This window comes from Adiantum capillus-veneris, chromosome 12 (genome assembly GCF_014529385.1).
Source record: "Adiantum capillus-veneris isolate H3 chromosome 12, ASM1452938v2, whole genome shotgun sequence".
Lineage (NCBI taxonomy): Eukaryota > Viridiplantae > Streptophyta > Polypodiopsida > Polypodiales > Pteridaceae > Adiantum > Adiantum capillus-veneris.
The window spans coordinates 132,649,576-132,665,281 of record NC_140942.1 but is presented as its reverse complement, the minus strand read 5'-3'; the positions used below and the strand labels follow the sequence as shown (position 1 = coordinate 132,665,281).

The 15,706-nt window shown below is 42.3% G+C and overlaps 1 protein-coding gene across 1 annotated transcript in view; it reads left to right on the top strand.

Moving 5' to 3' along the window:
• The first annotated feature begins 13,552 nt into the window (after positions 1–13,552).
• Positions 13,553–15,706, top strand: part of LOC147446527 (AP-1 complex subunit mu-2) — a 40,659-nt gene continuing 38,505 nt past the window's right edge. Inside the window, exons 1-2 of the mRNA XM_086525748.1 lie at positions 13,553–13,742; positions 14,224–14,407. Coding sequence (XP_086381874.1) covers positions 14,279–14,407 — 129 coding nt within the window. The 5' untranslated portion in view covers positions 13,553–13,742; positions 14,224–14,278. The remainder of the gene's footprint in view (positions 13,743–14,223; positions 14,408–15,706) is intronic.

Sequence of the window (15,706 nt, the reverse complement as noted above, 5' to 3'; positions counted from 1 at the left end):
TTGTGAGATTGTCGGCAAAGGTACAGTTTCTATCAAAACCGCTAACGGAAATGAATGGAAGCTTAAAGATGTTAGGCATGTTCCTTCTCTTCGCAAAAATTTGATCTCTACAGGACAATTGGACGATGAAGGTCACAACATTGCATTCGGAAACAAACGGTGGAAGATCTCAAAGGGATCTTTGGTGGTTGCCAAGGGAGAAAAGGTCGGTACACTTTACTTGTGTACTGTTAGCACGCAACCTTCAGCTTGTGCAACAACTACAGAAGTTGATAGTGCGGTGTGGCACTATCGACTTGGGCATATGAGTGCCAAAGGAATGCAAATCCTTCAAACAAAGAAGCTTCTACCAGGTTTGAAAGAAGTGGGCTTAGAGTTCTGTGAAGATTGTGTTTATGGTAAACAAAAGAGGGTAAAATTTCAAAAATCAGGAAATGAAAGAAAAAATAAAAAACTTGAGTTGGTTCATTCTGATGTTTGGGGTCCTGCAAGTACACCATCACTTGGTGGCTCATTGTACTATGTAACATTCATAGACGATGCGACTAGAAAAACATGGGTTTATGTCATGAAGAATAAATCCGATGTATTTTCCATATTTCAAAGGTGGAAAGCCTTTGTGGAGAATGAAACAGGTACTAAGGTTAAATGCCTCAGATCCGACAATGGAGAATGAAACAGGTACTAAGGTTAAATGCCTCAGATCCGACAATGGAGGTGAATATTGCAGCCATGCTTTTGAAAGCTTTTGTGCTAGCAATGGCATTCGGAGGCAAAGGACAACTCCAAGGACACCTCAACAAAATGGGATTTCGGAAAGGATGAACAGGACAATCATGGAGCGAGCACAAAGCATGCGGCTACATGCAGGCCTACCGCTTGAGCTTTGGGCGGAAGCTGTAAGTACGTTTGTGTACTTAATCAACCGGTCACCCTCAACATCATTGGATGGGGGAGTTCCAGAAGAGGCATGGACAGGTAAACCGGTGAATTATGCATTTCTCAAAGTGTTTGGGTGTGAGGCTTTCATGCACATAGATAGAAGCCTAAGATCAAAGCTAGATGCAAAGTCCAAAAAGTGTTTCTTCATTGGCTATGGAGAAGGTGACTTTGGGTATCGCCTATGGAATCCTGAAGATGGTAAAATCTTAAGGAGTAGGGATGTAATTTTTAACGAACAAAATATGTACAAAGATTACTTGGAAAGAAAACAAACAAAAGAAACAGGTGATGAGTACATGGAGCTTGAGGACGGCGAAGACTCAAGGACTGCAAACGGTGACAATGTGCAACAACATCAACCAAATGAGGAGCCTCAACCTATTCCCCGAAGATCTACAAGAGCAAGTAGACCTCCAGAAAGGTTTGTTCCTTCCTTCAACCATCTCTTGATCTCAGATTCTGGAGAGCCGGAATCATACGAAGAAGCTATGCAACATGAATCCAAAGAAGAATGGGCGAAGAGCATGCAAGTGGAGATGGACTCACTACATCGCAACCAAACATGGGAGTTGGTTGAGTTGCCTAAAGGTAAGCGGGCACTTCAAAACAAATGGGTGTACAAGTTGAAGGAAGAAGAAGGTGGGAAGAAAAGGTACAAGTCTAGGCTTGTGGTAAAAGGGTTTTCTCAAAAGAAAGGTATTGACTTCAATGAAATATTTTCTCCTGTTGTAAAAATGAACTCAATTGGGCTTGTCTTAAGCCTTGTGGCTGCTCATGATTTAAATCTCGAGCAAATGGATGTAAATACGGCATTCCCTCATGGTGACTTAGAGGAGGAAATCTACATGCTTCAACCAAAGGGGTATGAAGTAAAAGGTAAGGAGAAAATGGTTTGCAGATTAAAGAAGAACTTGTATGGTTTAAAGCAAGCATCAAGACAATGGTACTTGAAGTTTGATCGATGGATGTTGAATCATGGATTCACAAGATGCAACTCGGATCACTGCGTCTACACAAAGAATTTGGGAGATGGGAAATTCATCATCCTAATGTTGTATGTTGATGACATGTTGATTGCAAGTGCTAACATGCAGGACATCAAAGACCTAAAAGAGGAGCTGTCTAAATCTTTTTCAATGAAAGATTTAGGTGTTGTGAAGAGGATAATATGAAAATATCAAGGGACAGGACGAAGAAGACAATAAAGCTATCTCAAGAAGATTACATCAAGAAGGTACTAGAAAGGTTTGCAATGCAAAATGCAAAACCAGTTTCTACACCTTTGGCTGGTCATTTTAAACTAATGAAGGATATGTGTCCAAAGACACAAGAGGAGATAGCCTATATGTCTAAAGTTCCATATGCTGCAGCGGTAGGTTCTCTAATGTATGCTATGGTCTGGACAAGGCCAGACATTGCACATGCAGTGGGAGTTGTGAGTAGGTTCATGGACAACCCAAGTAAAGAGCATTGGCAAGCTGTGAAGTGGATACTTAGGTATCTAAAAGGGACAACAACAAATGCTTTGTATTTTGGAGGAACTGATATTTTTCTAGAAGGGTATGCTGATGCAGATATGGCAGGTGACAAAGATACTCGAAGGAGCACTACTGGCTATGTGTTCACGGTTGGAGGCACAGCAATAAGCTGGGCTTCAAAGCTGCAGAAAGTGGTTTCACTTTCTACCACGGAAGCAGAGTATGTAGCAATGACGGAGGCAAGCAAAGAAATTCTATGGCTTCGCAGATTCTTAGAAGAGCTTGGATTCAAACAAGACAATTATGTCTTGTACAATGATAGCCAAAGCGCTATCCATCTTGCGAAGAACTCAGCCTTTCATTCAAGGACAAAGCACATTGAGGTGAGATATCACTTTATACGCACTCTTTTGGAAGAGGGACAGCTAAAGCTAGGAAAGGTGCATACAAGTGAAAATCCTGCAGACATGTTTACAAAGGTGGTCAACAAGGAGAAGTTGAGCTTTTGCTCATCTTCAATCGGCATTGAAGGATAAGAAGCCAGAATGGAAAGCAGTCACAGGTTTGGTTTGGAGATCAGTCTCCAAGTGGGAGATTGTTAAGTATGGAGCCTGATTTACCCTTGTAATTTTCTGTGGTAAAAGCGTACATTTGTAAGGCCCCCATTATGAGGAGAAGCCATCGTGCGTGAAGGAAAATCACTCATCGGAAACCAAAATTTTCATGGACAAGAATCAAGGGCAACTTTAGGGGCCTCGGGGGCGGAGGCCCCCGAGACTTTTTTTTTCCCTCGCTAGAATATTCCTTTTTGCCGGAATATTATGGCCGGACGGCGGCCGGAAAGTGGTCGGAAAACAACCGGTCGGTTGGCCGGTAGTCAATGGCCGGTGGCCGGTGGTCGGAAGTCAATGGCCGGTGGCCGGTGGCCAAATCCAATGGCCGGTGGCCGAATTCAAAAGTGGATTTGTCTACACAAGGACGGCCACACATGGGCGGATTGGAGGGTTCGATTTGGACTTATTCACACAAGGGCGGCTACACATGACTGCCTCTCATAAGAGAGGGCAGCCCTTTTGGCCTATAAAAGGAGGCCATTTCTACACACATTTCATAGTGTGAAGTTGATGCAACAAGGTGAGTGTGAGGTGGTGAGAGTGAAGCAAGGCGGGAGCTCTATTAAGGGTTTAATCCCTTTGTAAACTACTTCTTCTTTTGAAGTGCCAAAGCCATTGAGTGGTTGCTTTCCCGTGGACGTAGCCCACATTGGGTGAACCACGTATATCGTGTGTACTCTCTCTCTCTCTCTCTCTCTACTCTATAATCTCTTGTGTGTGAAATCTATCTCTCTCCATTAAGTAATCTACTCAAATATCTATTTAGCTACGTCTTATTTCCTAACAGTGTTGACATCCATTTGGTGCAACACCAAATCTAATATGGCAACCAATGCAAGAAAGCATCTCAATGTAGTCATCTTGACCACCGGAGAGAAGACTTCATCAAAGTCAATGCCTTGTTCTTTAAAGCCCTTGGCAACAAGCCTTGCTTTGTACTTTGGTTGACTATCATGAGTGGTGATCTTATACCTGTAAACCCATTTACAAGGTAGAGCCTTTTTGCCCCGTGGTAATTTAACTAGCTTCCATGTCTGGTTTTTATGCAGAGCTGTCATCTCTGACTGCATGGCCAATTTCCAATTCCCGGAGTCCTTCATTTGCATTGCTTCCTTGTAACATAAAGGCTCATTGCAATCAGTCAACATGACATATTTCATAGATGGAACAAACCTATCAGGAGGTCGCGTGATACGTCTAGATCTACGCACAATAGGTGGCTCAGGCTCAGCCACACCCTGTGGTTCCAATCTATCCTATCCTTGCTCCTCTTGAGCCCTGACATTTTGTCTTGCACGTGCAGGTCCATCTTCTTGGAAGACAACTCTTCTAATCTCCTCAACCCTCTCTGCTTTAGAATGATATTTGGATTCATTAAAGTGAACATCATTGCTGCGGATAACCTTTCTGGATTCGGGATCCCAAAGTCTGTACCCCATCTCACCAGAATTACCATAGCCTAGAAAGATGCACTTTCTACTCTTTGGCTCAAGTTTGTTCCTAAAGTCCTTTGGAACGTGAGTATATGCCTCACAGCCAAAGACTCTGAGATGCTTGTATGAGGGCATTTTGCCTGACCATACCATCTCTGGCACTGAATCCTTCTGCAAAACCTTGCTAGGAGATCTATTTACAAGATGAACAGCTGTTGATACAGCTTCACCCCAAAACCCATTTGGCAGCTGTGCATTAGACAACATCCTTCTGACCTTCTCTTGTATGGTCCTATTCATCCTCTCAGCAACACCATTTTGAGGAGGATTGTAAGGAGCAGTAAGTTCACGTTTTATACCTTTTGACTCACAAAAGTCCTGAAAGGCCTTTGAAACATACTCTCCACCATTGTCATTGCGTAAGCATTTAAGCTTCTTGCCACTCTGATTCTCCACAAGTGTCACAAACGTTTTGAAAACACTAAACGCTTCATCCTTGTGCTTGAGAAAGTAAACCCATACTTTCCTCGAGTAATCATCTATAAATGTCATAAAGTAAGAAGCTCCCCCTAGAGATAGGTTAGGCATAGGTCCACACAAATCACTATGAACAAGTGCCAACTGTGTATCTCTTCTACTGCTTCTATTCTTATGTGACTGCTGTGTTTTCTTACCATACAGACAATGTTCACAGAATTCAAAATCATTAAATGACAAGCCAGGCAAATAACCAGAACGAGACAAGATTTCCATTCCCTTCTTTGACATATGTCCTAACCGGATATGCCACAAAGAAACGTTCGGCTACTCGGTTACATTGATTACATTTTTAGAGACATTTGATACATAAATCATGTAAAGTCCGCCAGACTTTACTCCATGTGCTACTGTCATAGAACCCTTGGATATCTTCCACATGTTCTGTCCAAAAGTGGTGATGTAGCCATCATCATAAGGTAAACCTGTGCTGATCAAGCTCTTTGTAATTGCAGGAACATGTCTCACATTCTTCAGCGTGAAAGAAGAGCCATTCTGAAACTTCAATTGAACATCTCCAACACCTAAGATCTCACATGTCTGCCCATTGCCTAGCCGAACATGATCTTTAGTGGTCACATAAGAGGTAAACCACTCCTTGTTTGGAGACACATGAAGTGATGCCCCTGAGTCTATAATCCAGTCACTCAGTGCATTTCCATCAGATGCTGTAAGAAGAGTTGAGTCCATTGTATTCTTCAACAAGTAGATGTCTCCTGACACTAGACTGTCATCCTCTGCAACAGTGTTTGTCACATTTATTTCTTGAATCTTCACTGAGGACTTGTTCTTCTCACCATGGTCTTTAGCTTTCTCTTTGCCTTTTTCTGCTTTCCATTCTCTGCAGTCTCTTTTCATGTGACCCTTCTTGCCACAATGATAGCATTCTATGTCACTCTTGCCTTTAGCACTACGGGACTTGCTACGAGATTGATTCCTCTTTCCACCTTCGTACTTTTCTTTGGTCCTTCCCCTGACAACTAAGGCTGTTCCTTTGCCTTTTTCCATTGTCTTTCTATTGGTTTCTTCAGTAAGCAGACTTCCTTCTACACCTGCTATGTTCAAACCATCTAGAGGTGCAGAATTACTCAAAGCTGTGCGAAAAGTGTCCCAACTTTCCGGCAATGTGATCAACAGAAACATAGCTCTAACAGGTTCATCAAACTTGACACCTTGAGCTGACAACTGACTGTAGATGGTGTTGAATTCATTCAGATGATTGGACATAGGTGTCCCTTCTTTCATCTTCAAGTCAACAAGCTTCTTAAGCCAGTAAACCTGTGAAGCTGCACTCTGCTTCTCATAAAGATCACTCAGCTTTAACCATGCTTGATAAGCCGACATCTCATCTGCTACATTGAAGTAAACGCTTTCTGCCAAAGTCAGCATAATGGTAGAAAGTGCCAATTCATCCATTTCACTCCATTCATCTTCGTCCATATCTTCTGGTTTTATCCCCTTGAGCTTTATAGGTTTTATCTGCTTCTTTTGTACCAACACGTGCCAAATCTGCTTCTTCCACAATGGGAAATTGGTTCCATCCAGTTTCTTGATATTGTAAAGAGCAGTGTCCTGTGATCCAGCCATAGCTACGCTTCATAGTAGTTTACTTTCCTGGGAAAAATTCGACAGAGTTTCCCCTGTAAACTGACCTCTGAACCAATATCAACCTGTCAAATGAACCAAGAAAGCTTTAGATTCTGCATAAATTTCACCAGAGTCTCCTTTGTAAAATGGCTCTGGTGTACTAAAAAACAGACCAAAAAACAGCTCAAAAAACCACTGTCTCTCTGACACTGTAAGCTGTGGGTAAACCTGTCCTGCACCTGTACTGTCTCTCACTGTCCTGTAAGCATAGAATGCAACAATGCCTCAACGGCAGTAAAGCAAAGATGCAATCCCCACTGTCTAACTCACAGTCAATACATCCTAGCTGCCTATCTGAGGGTGCTCGAGGGATCGCTCCAAGACATGTATCACCGAAAGGATCTCAACATTCGAGAATCCCCCAGCTCAATAAAACCTCACTCGACCCTCAACAAAGACTGCAATAAATCTGACAGTACATAGACTTCCCACAAAGTCATACATCCACAAATTTCCCATTGTATGTTGTAACCGCTGCGGCGGTTGTTTGCTGCGTGACTCACAGCCAGCAAACCCTCAACAGACATACATCATCTCTGACAATACATCCCATGTGGAAGTACCTGCAATGTCAGGATGAAATCTGGAATATCAAGCAACAAACACAAGCTACCTGATGAACTAGTAGATGTCACCTACAATCTGTGTGTAGGTGCGCCCGTGTCGTATGTGACACGCCTCCAAGAACTGTGAGCCGTCCTTCGTTGTGTAGACAGCCACAAATCAGCACTTTGGGAGTGCCGATATCCTCAGCACCTGCAGTTGTAGACCGAAACCCCAAATTTGCAGAGTCGGATCTGCACCCGCCGAGACCACGTAGTCGAAAATGGCTTGCGCAAAACTTTGTCGGAGCCGAACGGTGGCCAAGATGACCTCAGAATGAAATTCTGAGAACACCAAGCCCTTCGGACTTACCCACAAGATTTGGGGCCGTATCTTCACCTGTCGAAGCTCACTCCAATTTGAGCAAGTGACTCTGGCTACCTGCAAATGCTGCCCCGAGCCTCGATCTGAGCTCTGATACCAGTTGAAGGAGTACGAGCGGAAGTGTGACGCGAGAGAGAGTGCGAGAAGAAGAGCACGACGATATGGTGAACTCACTCTACTGTAATGTGTAGAGCATAGTGAGTTCTTATTAGGTTTTTACAAAAGAATATGTGTACATACTTGGCGGCCCGCCCACTTACCTGGGCGACCACATTGGGCTTTATACCCCAACACCAGACGTGGAATTGACTGGGATAGATGGAGCCAGCCATGGTGACAAACTAAGAAGAGAGAGATGGAGTAAATTATAGGGCTAATGGCTGCTATTTTGCAGCAACAATATTCTGCAATTTATGAACCAAAATTTGGGTACCGGTTTGAAAATCGAGAACTGGCAATTGCAGCAATCTACAAAAGGTGAGCTAGGTGGATTTCAAGATCAAAGCAACTGATAAAATTTTCAAGTATCAATGTCAGCAATAACAAAAAGGGAATTTAATGAGAAAGAAAGCTAGAAGCGGGAGATGGTGGAGCAATTGGCACTTGAAAATGCCAAATGCTCAGTTTTTTATTAGTAGAGCATTTTTTATGGCTACGATCCAGCAGGTTACTTCCAATGCTATGAAGAGGAACTATAGCTGCATGGGGTACCAAAAGAGAACCGGATTCTAAAGTTTGACAAGTTTGTGATTCCAAATTTTATTAAGCGAGTCCAAGAGCTTGAGCAACAAAATTTGCATAGCTAGAGCAAGTTTAAAGCCACTGTCATCCGTGAATGATGGGATCCAAGCATGTATGAAGAGGAACATGATTGTGGTAATGTGCCTACTTATGCAGAGGTTTGCAATCAAATTCAGGCTAAGCTTGACACTGCTATCGATGAATGTTTGCTTGAGGATGGAAGGCTATCACAGGATAAAGATGATGAAGAAGTTGTTCGGGCAGTCTATGCAAAGCTTGGGATTGTAGATTTCATGATGAAGGTTGAAGCTAAAGACTTACAAGGTCAAGAAATGCATAAGGGTTTATAGGGTGTGGATGTGCACGAGCATCGACAAGGTTTGGTTACACTAGATTTTGAGGGCTTGACTATGCAAGAGAATGTGCTTGAAGATCCACTAGAGGGGGTGCAGACTCCTTCTTTATCAAGCTTCGGTGATGGAAGGGTCACAATGTGGCAGATTGATCCTCAATTTGATGGTGCGGTACAAGATCAAGTACAAACTCTTGGTGTTGACTATGATTGCGTTCACTATGCTAATCATATGGATAAGATGGTGGATTCTACTCTCCATAAGCACTACGAAAGCTTAAAGATATTTGGATGAGGAAGAGAAGATTCAAGATCGGTATATAGCAGGTGTGGCTAATATTGTGCATGCCATATGTGAAAAGCCTAGTTTGCTGCCTGAGATGTGTAGGGTAGAGAATTCTTTTGAAACGGTGGACCCATAGCTTATGAGTTTATTGGACAAAGCTTTGGAAGGATTCTAGTTATGGAAGCTAAGCATACTGAGCAATCTGATTTCATGCTTAAGCAAGTTTATCTAGACGCAGTTGATGAGGACCTTATGCAATTGTTGGATGAGGTTTTACTAGACTTTGGGTATGTACCAAAAAGGGAAACTTTTCTTGATGATTATCTAGAACCACGTGAAGAGAGCTTTTCCAGGGCACTCATGGACTCATATGAGCAGGACCAAAATTTTACTTCTCGAGGGGATGAAGGTGCACTACCAATGCTCCTACCCATAATTGATAATCAACAATTGGTGGAGCAGGTGGCACAAGGGATATGGCAGTATCTAACGATGCCTAATGATTTATGGGATTTGGTGTTACCTTATGATATAGGGAAATTTCTACTAACTTTGCTCTAGACGAAGAGGGTTATATGCATGGTCCAAGACAATTGATGGATATGCCATTTGATTCGGGTGGAGCTGGATATGTTCGTGGTATGGAGTTGTTGACTTATATGCCATATGATCGAGGTGGGGTTCATTATGGTTTAAGGGTCAATTCCTACTTATGTTCTACTATTTAGGAAATTCTTATGTTTTCCCTATGATCCTGCAGGAGGGTATATTATAATAAAGCCACATGTTGGAAATTTTTTCCAAGTATGCACACAGTGCGGTAGTAGTTATGTGTTAACAGGTTCATGCTTCAAAGTTAAATAAAGATTGGCACATACCGGAGGATGTGCAGGTTTAGAGGGGGTGGATGTCGTGCCGCTTTGGGGGCACAGGGTGAAAGACAAGGATCTGCTTGCATTTTCATGGTTTTGCCAAACTGATGATTTAGACCAGATTCTGCTATGACATCAGGAGATGGATCAAATGAGGTTGTTGCCTGCAGACTGAGAAGCAGTCATGATTGTCAAAAAGTGGTAATATTGTGGTGCTTGAAGTGATTTACAAGCTGGTCCAGAAGGCTCATCAAACGGAGCCCTGATGATATATTTATTGCAGTTTAAAGCTGGAAGTGGTTGTAGATCTTAGATGGATAGGGCAAATGGGGCTAGATGGTCAAAGACGGTTTGAAGTGACAGATGCATAGGGCTTGAATTATGGAGCTTGTTTGTCTTTTCATATCAACAATCCAAGTCTCATAGGCCAAGTTATAGAGCTATGAAGTTTTTATAGGGGCCGGTTTGATCACTTTGGAAAGTGTGCCAGCATATGTTTTTGAAGCTCGACAAGGTTGTGGACAAAGTATGCACTGTAGGAATTTAACAGGTAGTGGCAGTTCGTGATTCGGATTCTCGATGGTCGAGATATGTTAACCTGAAGCCGGATGCAATTGATGATGGATTGAGGACAAATGCTTTTCTCTGTTCTGTTTTGCGGCTTTGGTTTGTGGGTTTCGGAGTCTTAGAGAGCGGCAAAGAGTGGGGAATTTCAAGTCAAAGACGACAGCTTTCATCGAGTTTTACACTCTAGGATCTGATCGGTGAGCAGTAAATGGCAAGCATGCGGAGTTGGTGGGGAAAAAGGGTGTTTTTTTTTGGCCAATTGAATGAAGTTTTTAGGGAGTTCAAATGATGGGCTACTCTGAGAATGCCAAGTGGTGATAATTGTCCCACATGCGCAGAAATGAGCCGGAGTTAAAGCCTATATGACCAGGAGCATGCCCCTTTGGAGTATAAGAAGAGGGAGAGAGTGAGCTCTCCACTCTGTGTGGTTATGGTATCCACGTGCTCGAGCGCTGCGGGCGCTCACGACAATGATGATGGGCAATTTTGGCCGCGCATTGTTGTAGTGTGGTGGCGCCCCAGGGTGGCGTGTGTGTGGCAGCCAGCGGGGGTGGCAAAACGTTGGTGTGGCAGCTCGGGTAGTGACCGTTCCCACATGCCCTAAGGGCCCAACCTTTTTGAATACAAACCCCCCCCCCCCTCCACACACACACACTAGCAACCTCGCTAGTGCTTGGGGCAGGGGAAGGGTCATGTGGTAGAGAGAGAGAGAGAGAGAGAGAGAGAGAGAGAGAGAGAGAGAGAGAGAGAGAGAGTTCAAAGACCGGGAAAATTCCAATAGAACCAATCTAAGGGGGATTCCCATGCAGAGAGGTGAGAGAAACTCGCCGAGGTGGCAAGGCATGCAAAGTTTACTCGACAAATGTGTGAATGGCATGGGAAATACTAAAAGGAGCTCAAAGTGAATGGCACGGTAGGAGGAAGCCATTTTCTTTCTTATTTGAGGGTTAATACCTCCTATAAGAGGAGTTTTTAATGAGTTGAAAGGGTTCTTTTTTTTTGGGCCAATTTTGAGGGTTATTGGGAGGACTTTTTGAGAACTGACTGCAACAGAAGGCAATTCTTGTTCTTGAGAGCAGTTGGAGAAGACAAGGGAAGGTCGGGAAGAGCATCAAGAGCACGGAAAGACTTAACAATGGTTCAATTGTCGGGAGTTTTTTGGTTGAAGTGTTGCAATTCAGAAGGCGTAACAATGCGGCATATGCAACCGGATTGTAAAAAGGGTAATCAGAAAAATTGAGGTTGTGTCACCTATTAGTTGAATAGATCTCTTGAGTCTCGAATCTATGTTCTTATCGTCGTATCAATTACTAATGTTCTTACTTGTAGTCTTCTCTCTTAAAATCTCTTTCGTTATGAGTATTACATGTATTAAAACCTATTGTATTACATGTATTAAAACCTATTTAAATCTATCTGCACTCGTTTATTCGAGTTTGAATGTCTGCTAGTCTCCTGTCTACAATCAAAGGCCCGGTGCTTTCTTGATCGATCCTGGAGAACCGTGCACTCCGACAACACGCTCTTTCACACATCACTACTATAAAGTATTGTTTTGAATGTATAGCGAATATCAAAATTTCACCCATGTTAGTATACATTGTACAAACTTTGCTTCAAACAAGTGTACGTGTGATCTTTGACTTGCTTGAGTAAAGATTAAAAACAGCATCTCAATATGATAGCAAAAGAGTAAGTAACAATCTTACACATGAAACTCTTTGAACCTAAATATGATGATTGGCTACTACTTTAACAAATAAATATGTACATAGTTTTAAAAAAATTATTGAAGAGAACTGTCACAAGATAAACTCTATAGTGAAAGAACCAAATCTCAACTAAAGCATTTTAATTCTCTTGAGTTCATGGTCATTGCAAAAAGTATGTGTGTGATCTTTTAAATATTATTTTGAAAATAAAACCACACCATACTATATGGTATCAAAGACAAAATCTTTGGTTAATGCATCAAAGATCTTTTGAAATGCATTCAACAAATGGTTGTTATGCCATGTCAAATAAAGCTTGTAAATGATTAAACACCATCAAGGATTAAAAGGGAGAGATATCACCAATCTCATGCAAAGTTACCCAAAAATAAATAAATGCTTTTTAACATGAAAGAGAATCAAAATTAGATGGAGGATTTGAAAAGCTTGGGTGATGGTTCATGTATGGTGTTTTTCTCTTTATGTAACTTTTGCCATCTTTATGATTAGGCTTGTAAACTCATTTATCCTCATTCTAATTTAATTTTGCACATTACAGTAGGTTTACTCTAAACTAACATAATATGACGGAAGGGAGAGCCCTTTACACGTGTCAAAATTTGCGACATGAAAGATAAACTCCAAAACTGAAAGAAGCCCCTGTGGACGCGATAAAGAGGGAGAGAGAAAGAGAGAGGGGTCGCCGAAGGCGGCCGACCGTAGTAGCAAATCAAATGTTCAAGAGTATTTACTGTACTTTTTTTTTGGCAAGCCTGCATACGGTCATAAGCAACTCATCGCGCTAGTAGATGATACCCATTTTTGAAAAATAAAAATGACGACGAATCTTGTCAGATGCAGAAAAAAGCGAGAGTGGAGGTCCCGATTGTAGCGCGGGGGGAGAGAGATAGAGAGGAGGAAGGGGGGGAGATGCAAGGTGCATAGGGGATCTGGTAGCTCTAGGAAATGGAAACAAACTGCTAGACTGGGAGAGTATGGGGGCAGGTAGCGCAACATACGAGCACTGGCAGGCGTGGGAGGGGCGGAAGCTATGCGTGTTAGCAAGGAATAGGAGGGCTGATCTTCAGAGGAAGCCACAGGGCAGAACGAGCGCACAAGGGCAAGGGGAGCCGTGGTAGATTTGCTGTCGTTGCCTTCGTTTTTTGATAATAATAAGGAAACAGTGATCAATAGCCTCGTGTGGGCTACACCAGTACAAAATTGCGAATATCCAAGCAGTGTGTGTGAGTTCGAAACCTTCGACAAACCTTTTGGTTGAGGGAGCTCTCTCGATAAATATAGGCGTGAAAAATACTAAGGTTCACTTAGTGATTGGTTGGAGGAATCTTACTAATGAATGAATATATGTAGAGTACAGCCAGCTAGTTATAATATAACTGGGTCAGTCGATGGGTGCTTAATTTGTGAATCAACGTTTAAAGCTTTTACCTTTAGCTACTTAAAAGTGCAAAAAATGTCGCAAGCGAAAAGACTTTCGTACATTTTTCTCGCTCATCGATTCTTCTGTGTCGCCTGTCCCGTGCAGCGGATGTAACACAGACTTGCAGAAGGTCCCCACTCTTTGAGATGCGTTTCAATTTGTTCTTTCCGCGCAATACGTAGGCGACCCACTGGTAAGTTTTGCAAATGAAGCAGTAGACCATCAATGCAGGGACACCTGGGTGCATGGTGTTGATGGTTCATTGTAGGGATCTGTGTGTGGGCAAAGAAATCAGAGTTTTTCATTGCAGGAAATCGAAGCCTCCCCGATTAATTTGGGTTTGCAAATTACAGCAGAGAATCCCTGACGGATCTGATTGATTTTCCTGGATCTTGGCTTTAGATATGCAGATTGTGACTGAGATCTAAAATTGACCACTTATTAGGAAAGAACTTACTGATCTATGGTCATTTTTGAGATTTTCTTTGTCAATGGGCTTGGTGGTTTGATCTCAGAGCTTAGTGATTCAAAGAAGAGCAGATTATTTGACATGCATGGTTTTGCCCCTGGAGATTTCTTGCACCAGACTCTTGAATATGTGCGATCATTTTGTCATGCTGGGCAAGAGAGACTTTTTTTTTAAAACTTAAGAAATGCTGTTTTGGCATTTTCAGGTACAAATTCATGGACTGAACTCACAGAATAGTAGTTTAGTAGATTTCGTTCGCAATGGCGGGCGCAGCATCGGCTTTGTTTTTGTTGGATATGAAGGGACGAGTTTTAATTTGGAGAGACTATAGAGGGGATGTGTCGGCTGGGCAGGTGGAGAAGTTCTTCTCCAAACTTATCGAGAGAGAGGTATGTAGCATTGCACATTTGTACTTGTACTTTTTTTGACGTCCTTTGATTTTGAGCATCTGACATTGATGAAGGTGGCCATTTGACTATGTCATGCATTTAAATTATGTGCTTCGAGATGAAGAAATGAACAAGCCATGTAGTAGCCCGACTCAAAGGACTTGTAACATAGAAATTGTTAGTACGAGTTTTGCTATTACATCAAGATGAACATACATAGCTTCGATAATAAATATGACCTTACTATACAATGATTCTTATGAAAAACATGGAGTGGGCCATGAAAAGCCTAATTTGTCTTCTATCTTAAATGTATATCCAAGTGAATCGACTGAAGTGATCCACCACAAGAATAAAATAAAGAGCTTCGCAAAGGGATGAAGTTTGCATAAGGCCACATAGATGCAGAAGCTTGGTGCTTAGAGTGCTTTGGAATATCCTCTCTAGGTTGCTTCCCACAAATGCATGAATGCAAGAATTGCACTATATTTGCAACATTGAGTAAGCCATCAATCATTGGCTTGCAGATGGCGCCAGAAAGAGCATTAACATTGAAGTGACCAAACCGGTAGTCCCAAAGACCACTTCTACGAGAGCTGTAAATGAAGAAAATGGTCAATGCTTAGAGCTTGTAAAGTCCTCGGTCTATTGTGCCCCCTCTGACCTCCTTGCCTATGCTAAGGTCTTAAGTAGAGACTGAATCCGTTGTGAAGATCACCTCCTTCCCAAGTTTGTGCTGACATAAAATGGAAACCGAGTTGTGAAACATAAGTACCTTGGGGGGATGCATCTCCCCTCTGTGTTTGGAATAAGCTCCGATGTGCCCTCATTTTGAATAGGTATTACCGATTTGTCGCCAGTAGAGACGCAGCCACAATGCTTCTGCAAATTGGATAGAACATTCTTGAAGGTGTCATGTATGATGTGCCTCTAGATACGACTATTTGGAATTCAATCCGGAGAATCCAATATAGCAAGCAATGTCTCAACCTCCAATGCCAATGAAGAAGCATCTAAAGGAGCATCTGCTGGTGGACAAAGGCCGATGAATCCATTGGAGATGAGGATTCTCCCATGCGTTTTGGACTCTTTTGCCAATATTGGCCCTTTTTGCCAGAAATGTTCTCTATTGCAAAGCGTTTCAGTTGTTGCCTTCTTTCTAGCCATATGATATTCTTTTGTAGAGGAACTCTCAAAGCTTTGGAGCCTAACTTCTTTGCTACATTGTACGATAAATAGAAGTCAGTGTATTGTTAAAATTATGCATCTCAAGTGAATGGCTCAATCTGATCCGAGTAT